Source organism: Brienomyrus brachyistius, chromosome 9 (genome assembly GCF_023856365.1).
Source record: "Brienomyrus brachyistius isolate T26 chromosome 9, BBRACH_0.4, whole genome shotgun sequence".
In the NCBI taxonomy this organism is placed as follows: Eukaryota; Metazoa; Chordata; class Actinopteri; order Osteoglossiformes; family Mormyridae; genus Brienomyrus; species Brienomyrus brachyistius.
In genome coordinates, this window is record NC_064541.1 from 15,619,826 (window position 1) to 15,631,893 (window position 12,068).

General features: G+C 45.0%; 1 protein-coding gene across 2 annotated transcripts in view; it reads right to left on the reverse strand.

Moving 5' to 3' along the window:
- Positions 1-3,797: 3,797 nt before the first annotated feature.
- The window catches only part of LOC125748873 (atrial natriuretic peptide receptor 1-like), a 55,342-nt gene continuing 47,071 nt past the window's right edge, over positions 3,798-12,068 (reverse strand). For both annotated transcript variants that reach the window (XM_049025534.1, XM_049025535.1), the window contains 7 exons: positions 8,635-8,800; positions 8,089-8,235; positions 7,758-7,881; positions 7,200-7,268; positions 6,896-7,070; positions 5,789-5,887; positions 3,798-5,503 (listed from right to left, as the gene is read on the reverse strand). In XM_049025534.1, coding sequence (XP_048881491.1) covers positions 5,355-5,503; positions 5,789-5,887; positions 6,896-7,070; positions 7,200-7,268; positions 7,758-7,881; positions 8,089-8,235; positions 8,635-8,800 — 929 coding nt within the window. In that variant the 3' untranslated portion in view covers positions 3,798-5,354. The remainder of the gene's footprint in view (positions 5,504-5,788; positions 5,888-6,895; positions 7,071-7,199; positions 7,269-7,757; positions 7,882-8,088; positions 8,236-8,634; positions 8,801-12,068) is intronic.

The following is a 12,068-nucleotide window of genomic DNA, read 5'->3' on the forward strand; positions in this document are numbered from 1 at the left end:
TTTTTATTCTAACCATCCTGTTAAAAATTGATAGATTGGTCGAGATACTGTAGTTGTTCATGATCACATTTGTGGTTAGAGAAATAATTACTTACCGTCTTCCATACCTCATCTTTTTATCCTTTTTGTGTTTACAGTACACGTGTGCTCTTTTTTTTATACATACTGGTATTTTAAGCATTGTTTGCTTTTTAAATCTTGGTTTGAATTGAATTGAATTGATAAATACGATTTTTTTCCCTTTGTTAATCTACTGTGTTTGAAGACGTACATATATGTAACATTACGAAGAAGCATAACGTAATTTTTCGTTGAATTATTTATCCACCTTCCAACGCCTTATAATGGGATGGGTTGTAGGTTGGGGGGGGCAGGAAATTATTTAAAAAAACACACAGTTTAGAGACACTTTTGACGTGTCACGTAAAAGCATCAAAAATCCACAAGCACATAGCAGAGGCAGGTTCCAAACTTTAGGTGGTGCTAATCATTGAGCCTTGAATAATATATGATGTCCATCCATCCATTATCCATCCCTCATGGGGGGTTGAGGGGTGGATGGAGCCTATCCTCGGCAACACGCGGCACAAGGCTGGGGTACCTATTAGCTTAGTTACCTGACACTGGAGGAATCAGAACACCTGGAGAAAACCCATGTGTCAATGGGGAACAAGCAAACTCCACACACACAGCAGAGGGAGGATCCTGAAGTCACAACCCTGCAGGTGTGAGGCAGCACTGCTAAGCTGAACCTTGAATAATTTATGATCTCCAGATATTACAAAGAAAATATACAGCTCAATTAGGACAGATTAATTATACAGTTAAATGAACTAGAAAATGTACGTAGCATAATCACCCTAACACATACAAAAATGTCAAGTTCGAGCCAAATCACGGTCAGTTTAATGAGCAACTCGGTGGAGTCTAATTACTGAAGAGCTGCAAACCATGAGAAAAGTATAATATTCCATTGTAAATCTAACAAAACTTCATGCTAATGAGTAACTACATGTAAATATAAAGTATGCTGCTGGATGTGGCTTTCTGTTGCCAAAAGAGCCCACTGTAATCAGAAATATAAAGATATATGCAGCTATACTGAAATAGATTAAAGATAAGTGCATGTTATACTAATTATTTGTTTGAATATTTTTAGTCTGAGTCTTTGACAGGTTTTGTGCATTAAATATGCCCAAATATTATGGTTCGGCCAACGCAGTCATTACAGAAAGCAGAAGTGTGCATTTATATTCCCAATGAAAGAATGTAAACAATTCATGGGCCAGTGGGTTCTGAGCAAGCCACAGCTCACTGTTGCTGCCACCTCCCTACTTCCAGGGACGGATTACGGACCGGGCCAGCGGGGCCGCTGCCCAGGGGCCCTTGGGGTGCAGGGGGCCCATGGGGCCCCTAGCCCAAAACAATTTGCAACGCTTATCAACAATATATTTTCGTTTGTCTATTTTAGAGGGCCTACATTCTTTGATCCTCTGCCTACAAGGGCCCCTGACCCTATAGGGAGGGCGTTTGGCTGCCAAGGGCCCTTGAATTGTGGTGGTGGTGGTGGGGGGGGGCCTCGGGAACGTTTTGCCCAGGGGCCCACGCAACCCATAATCCGTCCCTGCCTACTTCCCATGCTTTGCCATAATGCTGCTCAGTTCGGTTGATGAAATCGTAGACGGGCTCTTCACTGGTGGCTTTAATCCCAGGTTTATGCTGTCACCTTAACATAATAAGGAGTTATTGACGATCATGAACAGAAGAATAATCTAGGCTGTAAGATTAACTATACCGGATATTCTATCGAAATTTCAATAATTGTTTGACACTTGTAGCCCTGTAGTTTCATAGCTGCAGGGTTGGGGGCTGGATTAGTGCCCCCCAGCTGGGTTTGTGAGGGGGGGGGGGGTTCGTGAACAGTCCCAAGACATGCTGCTTGGGTGAATTGCTGGCGTTATATTCTGCGAGTTTGCTGTGCAATAGACTGGAATCTTGTCCACGGTGTCCCCCCCTGCCCAAGATACTTACAATTACCAATGAGTAAGAGGCTACAGAAAATGTACCTTTATTGCTGAATGTGTCCAGATGCATAACAGTACTGATATGTAAGCCTGTAATTATATATATATTTTTTATTTATGTATAGTCTAGGTTACCTATTATGTATGTATGACATCAATGGAAATTATTTGATCTGGCCAGCAATGTTTTGGGCAGATTAATACCTGTCCTGCGGGCAAGAATGTCAACATGTTTATAATATTGCGACTGAATCAATCTTCTGATACTCTTAAGCCCCACTGAACCCCCAGGAGTGTAAAGATTATTCAATAAAGTTTCCTGTACTCAAATGCATAAACAAGTAAAACACATAAGATATGGTACAAGCCGTACTGAAACTAATTCATCCCATGTTGTCTGTCCGGATGTTCAGCGTGTATGCAATCGCTTTGCAAACATGCCGCGAGGTCCACTCTCCAGCACAGGATTTATGGTGATTTTTGTTTGATGACATCATAGCTTTTCAGATTCAACATTTTCTGTGGGTTGAAATTCCACACTGCAAAAATTCCATATTCAAGGTTTTATAGGAAGCATGTGTCACCAGAGCAGTTCACGTTTGATCACGGTTATCACCCATTGGATTTTGATCAGGGTAAAGGAGCATAGCTCTGTTAATGCCCAGTCTGAGGGGTATTCCAGTCAGAACAAGAAACGTCCGTTGTCCAAAACAGGTTATATAAAGCCTCCTTTCAGACCTGACCAGCGGACAGGAAATAGAAAAAAATATATACGGGTATGATTTGGAATTCAAGTTTAAGATGTGATGATAGACCAACAGTGTTAGTTTCCAGAGAACATAGCTGTCTCTCATCTGAGGTGGCTGGCTACATGAATGACTCTCTCCCATCCCATCATCATCTCCCATGCTGTGATCATGTAATCCCAGGACAGGAATGACTCTTGTCAGTGTTATTTTCAAAATCATAAATGTGCTGGTAATAATCAGAAGCAGTGACACTCCTCTTTTGGCAGACAGTCTTCAATCCATTAATTAATCCTTTCTCTCAAAGCAAGAACATTTTTGGAAGATATTTAAGATTTTTTTTTTCACTGCTAAATGCTCAACTGTCATAATCACACTTCCAGAATATATATATATTTTTTTACATTTAAATTTCCAGTGGTTTCCTTATCACATGTATAAAATAGAATTGATTGAAAAACAGAACTTGACATTGCTTGTGTGAATTGATCAACTTGGTCAACTGTGAAAGGAAAGCTAAATTAAATGAGAACTTTCAGATTATATTAATCTTTCATTGAGAGTTGACATAGAGACACAGTTCTATAAAGCGAATCGAATTATATACAAACCAATATTGACACTATTAGGCCGTACAGAAAACGATACCCAAGTACCTCAGGTGAGACAAACAAACAACCAAACACAATACAAACAAACGGTGAGAACATAATATTAACACACAAAAGTCTAACTCCAGGTTTACTGACAACTGCCTGGACGGTCCTGTTGAAAGTTGACTGACCTCAGCACCTCCTCTTCTCGTCACATTCAAAGCTCCGCCTGGGATTTTGCTTCATTTTGGCTCAGCTTCTGGGGTAAACAGCTTAACAGGAGCATACCAAACCATACGACCGAACAAATATCAGTTTTTCAGAATGGTCCCATTCCCCTTAATTTCCACGGCTGGTGGATAACAGAGAACACGTTTAAAAAAAAAAAAAATAATAAATAATAATAACAGAAAAGACCAAAATGAAATACCCAAAACAGTTTTCACATTTTATTCATTTTAAGAACAAAAGACAACAATGAAATCTGACTAGTCGAAGAAGGGGACTTCTTCAGGGGGTAAACACACCCGGAGTATGATGACTTGACCAAACCTCTTCCTGAATCTGTTTTGCCCACAAGCTAACACAGATTTTTAAACCTTTACTTATTAAACCTTGCTTTATTTAGAGGCTGTTTTCTCATTGTTTGGTATTGTGAAAGCTGTCTTGGCAAACCTCGGAGATACTTAAAAAAAAAAACTCAAAGAAGAGAATGTACTTTAATGTCCCCAGAGGTTTAATTATGGATGCACTAAGTCAATGTCCCTTTGAAATGCTTCAGACGCCTTGGTATATATGCAGTTGTCCTCTCGCCCATTGTGTATCTGGTTGTTGTTTCCAACTGTCTTCTTGAAGGAAGTTTAATGCTGGTTCTGATTTAAAGGAATCCTGCCACAGGCACACATCAATCGCTTGTGCCTTTCACATCTTTGCTTTGTAGAGCTGGAAGCCCTCTTTGAAAGTCTCCATTACCGCCATGATGTCTCTATGCACCGTCAGACTACTGGCCTACGACCTTCATGGCAGAGGACGCTTACGTCCCTCTGTTATCTTTTCATAGCGACTGCCAAAGGTATCCAGTGGAGTGGAGGGTGATTAACAGAGGTCGTTAAGCCGGATTCCCATCCAGTGATGTCCACAAGAGTACAAACAAGTTTGCAAGGCTAAGGAACTCCGTAGTTCAAACAAGCCAATTCCCTACGTACTGAGAATAGTACTGTAAAGTCTGCAGATAGGATGCTTGTCTTACCAATTACAATAACAAGTTAAGTGACTTGGTGTAAGGTCTCCATTGAGTTGAACATAGAAAAAGCTTCATACTTTGACTACACTGATTCCGTATGTACTGAGAATAGTACTGAGAATATGTACTGAGAATAGTACTATAGAGTGAACGTCACAATTATACAGGGAAATCCATCTGTCACTAACACATGAAAGTGGTACTGCTGTAAACAAAGTATACACTCTGTCAAAGTATACACTCTGATATACAAAACAATAAAACGACCTTAGCCCCATTTGGAGATTCAGCATGTGATGTTCTGACTATTACCAACCCAATTCACTATGGCTAATGACAAATTAAAGGGCAAGAACAACATAGTTACGCCACACAGTCGTCACGTGGCAAAGTCCTTCATCTCAAAAACCCAATCTGCCTCTGACTCCATGAAGTCTGGGCCAGGCAGTGCTGGGTCATACTACAGCAGAACTGTGTCGCTAACGTACGTCTGAACTTCATCAAAGAAAATGAAGAGCCAAAGAGACTCTTTGGTCAGATGTTACATTATAGCACAGAAACCTTTAGCTGGGATCGAGTCTGATCGATGTGTCTTGAGAGATGGAACCTTGGGAGTATTTTTTGGTGGTGGTGGGGGGGGGGGGGGGGGGGGGGGGGTTTGCGAGGAGGCATCTGTCAGCTGAAGAACTTCGGCTTTAGTGCCTCTCCCTGTCCATCGACTATCCGTCTCGCTCACTCCATCCGCCCGTCACTTCTTGTCGTCCGTTTCTCCAAGCAGCCAGTAGGTTCTCATCTTGCCCTTGCCCTTCATCTCCACGTCTCCGCGAAGCTCCAGCTGGAAGCAGTTAAACTCCTCCAGCACGGCGCATGTTGCCGCGGAGACGTGGATCTTTAAGGCTGATGATGGACGGATTGGGGATACAAAGTTACTGCACTTCCCCAACTGGCTCCCACGCGCTCAGTACACAAACCTCAGTTTCTAGACGTTTACCCATACAGTTTACATAACACATGGCTAATGTAGAACAATACTCTTAACAGATGTTATTGTTATATATGAAGACTCCATATGGCACTTGAACAAGGAAAATAGATGCAAGAAAAGTTGCATAAAGTGCGACCAGCCTCACATGGGACGGGAAGGTAGATGCAAACAGGGGAGGGTATTTATGGCTGCCCTACCTTCCCCGTTGGACTCCATACGGGAGGAGGTGTTAACCGTGTCCCCAAACAGGCAGTAGCGTGGCATCTTCAGTCCCACCACGCCAGCACACACGGGGCCTGGGGACACATGGGCACACACACACACACACACACATACGGTCGCGATCTAGTGAAAAACACGAATCTCCAAAATCATATGATTTCAGGAGTATGAAAAAATGCATTTGTACACCGGTTGATGTCAGCGAGGCAAATATGTCAGTGTCGACAAGATGTAAATAATCTCTCATTATATTCTCAATTATGAATGATGTTAGTTAGCTGGCTATCTAGCTATCACTGTTAAGTTGTTAAAGGGCCAGTTCACCTTAAGACTGAAAAAGAATTGAGTAGATGCGTTTTAGTGCTTTCTATCCATCTAGGTTGTTCTGATGAGAGTTGCATAGTTTTGGAGATATTGCCTGTAGAAACGCTGATCTTCTCCCCAATATCATGGGACTGAATGGCATTTTTTTTGTGGTACTATATTTAAAGCTCCACAAAAATACATTTGAAAAATTCAACAGCAGTATCTCTTACCAGAAGTCATGACCCGGTTACTCGCGATAATCCACAGACTTTGCAGTGAGCAGTTTAATGTAGGAACTATTTTCTTCTGCCGAATTCCACACACCAATCGTATCACTACGCAGATATCGCCAGGGTGCGTGTGCTTGTATCTTCTGCACAGTGAGAACTAGGAAACTCTCAGAAGAACAACCTAGATTGATAGGTAGCACTTAGTCCCCTCTAAGGGATTTTTTTTCAGTTTTGGGGGGAGCTGCTCCTTTAAAATCATCAATGCAAAGTAATCCATATAAACGGCCATTATAAATAGATGACTTCATAAAACATTTTTTCATTGGTCAATTAGATGCCAAAAGCGGTCAATAGATAGAGGAGAATAGGTGTATTCTATCTATAGTAAATACAATTGTGATAGTCAAAAAGTGGACATACGTGGTTTTCATCGGAGAGTAATGATATATGCAAGTTATTGCGGGAGTTAGCGCATACGGGCTGTGTACGCATAACGGCTTCCTGCAAGGCGCCGCCGATTCGCTCAGCCATGACGCCGAGTCGCACCTGTGTGGATTCCGCTCCTCAGCCTGAGCTGCTGCTCCGGTCGGTGGCGGATCTTGAAGGTGCGCACGGCCTCCAGCAGCGCCAGGGACATGCGGGCAATCTCCCGCGCGTGAAGCTTCCCGTTCCTCACCGGCAGCCCTGACACCACCATGTAGGCATCACCGATCGTCTCCACCTGGGGGAGCCAGAGAGGCACTGTGTCAAGTGCTTTATTTTTTTTTTAAAAAAGCAATTAGTATAGAGAACGCATTGCATTATACTTAGTATTATATTGCTCAATTGGCAGCCAAAAAAAGAAAATCACCTTGTAAACGTCAAAGTTGTCTATGATGGCATCAAAGCAGGTGTAGAGGTCATTGAGCAGGGTGACCACCTACAGGATAGAAGTAGAATGGATTAGGCGGAACATCCATCCATCCATTTTCCAAAACGCTTATCCTACTGGGTTGCCGGGGGTCTGGAACCTATCCGGAAGCAATGGGCACGAGGCAGGGAACAACCCAGGATGGGGGGCCAGCCCATCGCAGGGCACACTCACACACCATTCACACACACATGCACTCATACAGCCAATTTAGTAACTCCAATTAGCCTCAGCATGTTTTTGGACTGTGGGGAGGAAACCCCATGACGACATGGGGAGAACATGCAAACTCCACACACATGTGACCCAGGCGGAGACTTGAACCTGGGTCCCCGAGGTGTGAGGCAACAGTGCTAACCACTGCACCACCATGCCGCCCCCTAGGCGGAACATTACACAAAAAAAACCCTGAAAGACATGAAGGAGAGGGCCAGACACTGCTGCCACTTGTGGCCCCCAATGCTGTCATTTTCCATCGACGTACGGAGGGTCCCACACCTGCATAGGGGTGCTCTCAGCAGAGATGGCGGTGAAGCCCACAATGTCGCTAAAGTAGATCGTAACGGAGTCGAAAGCCTCGGCTTGCACCGTCTCCCCCCTCTTCAGCTGCTCCGCCACAGAGCTGTGAGGACGACAAGCAGGCGACCAGACTCACTTTCTCGAGTACAGAGAACAGCACTGGGAATCAGAGACCTCTGATATCACAGCTGAATAGCCGATGTGGGGTAAGTTCAATCCACAAAGTCGTGTTCATGCAAAAAGTGCAGCAGTGATCTCTGGTTGTGAGGTCGTTGGATATTCTGCTCTGGGGACGGCCTGAGCCACTCACTGGGGAAGGATCTGGTAGAGCAGGGCTTCTGCTTTGCGTTTCTCCTCCAGGTATGCCTGGGTACGATCCTCCACCAGCTCCTCCAGATTGTTAGCATACTGCTCCATCCGGGACAGCAGATTGTCCAAGATGTTGGTGCTGTTCCCTCTGGGCAACGAGAGAATGAATTCAGAGGTGGACGGAGAGGAGAATACAGTCCAGCAAGACCAGGTACACATAGCCACATAGTAGCAAAATTATGGGCTTGACTTCCATTTCCCCTGGGACATTTGTTTGTTCCTGAGGCTGACGCATCGCGAGTCCGAATCCTCCTTCGAAATTTGCTGAATGCCCCTCGAAATTCATTTCAGTTATGAGCCTGAGCAAGACAAGATTGTGTAATTTACACTTTCTAAGGTGTTCTAAGTAGGTTACGTTCAGGAACTTTATTGGATCATAGACTAGATCACTAGAAATTTCATATTCCTTAAGATGGGAAGTAAACTGAATGGATGGAGAAACAAAGATGGTTCTAGTAACAGGAGTGACGGTTTCATGGGAACGGACTTATGTTTGCAGAGGAAGAGCTTAATCTGGTTGAACTCCGGTCTCTCTGTGGGCTCCTCTGCCCAGCAACGCTGCATCAGCTGACCCAGCTCCTCGCTGTGGCTCTGGAGACAGATCGTGGGCCGCAAGTAGGGCCACTCGCCCAAGGCGATGCGGTCAACGATCTCTGTGATGCAGGGCGAGAGACCAGGGACGTGAAGGTCAAAACACATCAAACTGCCGTGAGACTCTTTCTTATCTACCATTTCAGCGCATTCATTCACTCCTTATGCCTGCAACCACAGCAACATCACGGCTTATGCAATTTGTATTGTATGCAGGCGGGAGGAACAGCAGCGGCACACAGGTGAACCCCTGTGTTACCATGACGATTAATCACCAGGGTCCACGTTAACAGATGCCCCACAAAAAGAAACCCAACTGACCTGGAATGGACTAAAAACCTTGTTAAGGAGAAATAGAGTCAGCTGGGCAGATTCAGGATATAGTATAAGGCAGGGTATGGTATAAGGCAGGGTATAGTATAGGGCAGGGTATAGTATAAGGCAGGGTATGGTATAAGGCAGGGTATAGTATAGGGCAGGGTATGGTATAAGGCAGGGTATGGTATAAGGCAGGGTATAGTATAGGGCAGGGTATGGTATAAGGCAGGGTATGGTATAAGGCAGGGTATGGTATAAGGCAGGGTATGGTATAAGGCAGCCACATGTACATTTACACTTAGCACAACTTCAACTCTCACGCAACTACAGAACTGCTGTGCTGTAATTGCTTTTGTGGACACACACAGGCCGCAGACAAAGCGCAGCTTGCCATTCTTCAGAAATCATGGTTCAAGAACTCGCGCTACCCTACTCGAACCCAGGAAATGATATGAATCAACCTTCCTGTCTTGACCATTCATCTTCTAAAAGGCTACTGAGTAGGTTCACAGAGAGCCAGGAGTCTCTCCCAGAAAGGATGGGGCCCGAGGCAGGGGGCAGTCTGGATGGGATGCCGGTCCACGGCATGGCAGCTATACTGCTCTGACCCCCTCCCCCCGAACAAATACTGCAGCTGAACACCAAACATAAACCAGTTTTTCTGCCTCTCACGGTAGAAACTCAGCATGGTGTTCTTCCAAATAGCAGTTCAAGCTCCAGAGAGTAACTAAAGTCTGCCTTTAGCTGCAGAGTACAGCAACAGGATATGGCTTCTTAATGCTGGTAATCGACAGCAAATATACATAAGGGAAAGAGGTGAAGCGGTGTAAATAACCAACAAAGGATGAATGAAGCCGGGAAATCTGTTTCTAGAGGAGTGGAGTGTATCAGTAATGGAACTTCACAGTATCAATACAATCAGCTACAATGATAAAAAGAAAATGAGGGTGTCTGATTTGATAACAGAGATTTATGCTTTTTAGTTTAATTTAATTTCAAGTCTTTGAATTTTTGTTGTATTTATGATTTTTGTCTGCATTTAATTATAGCGACACACAGATGCCACCTGAAATTTTGAGGGTTGTGGATTGAAGGGTGAAAACACAGGACCTATACCATCACTTAAAAAAATGTCCATAAAACACTTTTTTTTGGATAGAATATCTTTATTCTCACTGCACGCGTACAGCAAAAATGATGACTGGATCAGGCAGCTCACCGCCTTTGCTGCTGCCAGCGATGAGTTCCTCGCTTTCCACGGAGTTCAGAGCTAAGCTGCTTTCCGTTCACCCACATGTGAGGCGCTGCGATTCCTCTCTGTGCGCCGACTCATCAGTGCCGGTGACCGGCCCCAGCACTGCGGCGTCGTCCGTGTTTAATGATCATGAGGCATCGCAGGTATAGATCATGTTTCCGACTCCCCAGTATTTCTGTGCTCCTTCAGACCATCCGCGCATCTTTCTGCCTCTTTTTTTTCTCCAGCACCATCAGAAGCAGCACCAACACCAGCAGGCTCTCACCCAAATTCAATCTGTTGGGGTCTTCGGTGCTGGACCACAGAGCATTAGCATTTATCTAATCCCATTGCTGCCGCACCGGGCTGCCTTTCAGCGAAATGAAATTTCCACCGGCCTCAGATGTTATCATCATAATCAGAAACCTCGAAATTAGGACCAAACCAAATATAAGCAAAAAAAATAGATTGAAAAGACCCCCCCCCTTCCCCCGCCCTCTTTTGGCTTTGGTGTCCGTCTCAGTGTCCTGCCATAGATCAAAGCCCCCATCTTTTCCTCCCGTGAGTTATGTCCATGTGTCATTCTGTATACGTGGGTGTGGGGGGTGGGGGAGATCAGTGTGCTTTCATGGCGTTAAGGGCCTTGGATAAAGAAGAAGATACAGCATTGTGAATAGCAGCTAATGTCATTATTGGCCAGGAATAGCAGGGCAGCCACAAGGACAGACAGCTCCTCTTCATTGGTTGCATCTCTGACTGCCTGCAGGGCCACCCAGTTAACTCACTTTTGAGAACAAATGAAAGCAGTTCAGCCACATCTGCTTCGTGGATTCACGCTCTTCTGTTACTTTGGGCTCTCGCTCTGAATCTCTCCAGGCGCGCGGTGCGTCACGAACGCCGAGAAGCGCCATTCGGCAGCAGGCTTCGGATACGGTCACGTAGCTCGCACGTTGGTAAACTCGCTGACTGGGATCATAGGGACAGGTGCCGGCAGTCATCCTTTTAAAACACCGGCGCAGCTACATCTCTGGTAATGCCTCCTGGACCTTACGGATGTGTGTGGAGGTCGAAGCAAATGAAGATGCACAGATACTATTTCTGTCGACATGAACTCCGACCCACAGCTCCACGCGCACAAATGTCCGCCCCGAAATATAATGAGATCATGATGTAATCTGAATTAAATATTTTTCGAGCCTGATTAACAAGATCTGTTGATGAGAAATTTGGCAAAACGAAAGGTGATTTGACGAGGAACTCAGGTGGTGTTGGAATGGGCGGCGACTACAGCAGACACACGGTTGAGCTTTAAAAAGCGAATGAGACGAGTGAAAGAGAAAAAGCGATGGGTTGATGCCTGTTCCTCGCCGGCCCACTCAGAACCCCTGCCTTGTGCTGCTGAAGGCCGCCTCTTAAATAAAGTTCTGCTGTGCCCAGATGCTACCCAATTCCACAGGCCTGATCCTCAGATCACATGAAAGGTCAGCGGCACACAATCACACGGCCAGGCAGAACGTGCAAGACCTTGCGGGCCCCCTCACTCAGCAGCCGTCCCACTAATGAAAGAGCTGGAGTTCGTTTCCACGACCGCGGAGGAGCCCCGCTGTCTCCCCCATGGGGAGGGGAGGATTAATGCTTGGCGTCATGGTACATTTTTAATTGCGATAGCCTTTAGCAAACAGTGATCTCGCTCCCCGAAAGGACCATGACAGCCAAATGATGTGTGTATCTCTCAACAGAAGGAAAACCCAACCATGAAAACCTTCTGGGATTTGTTA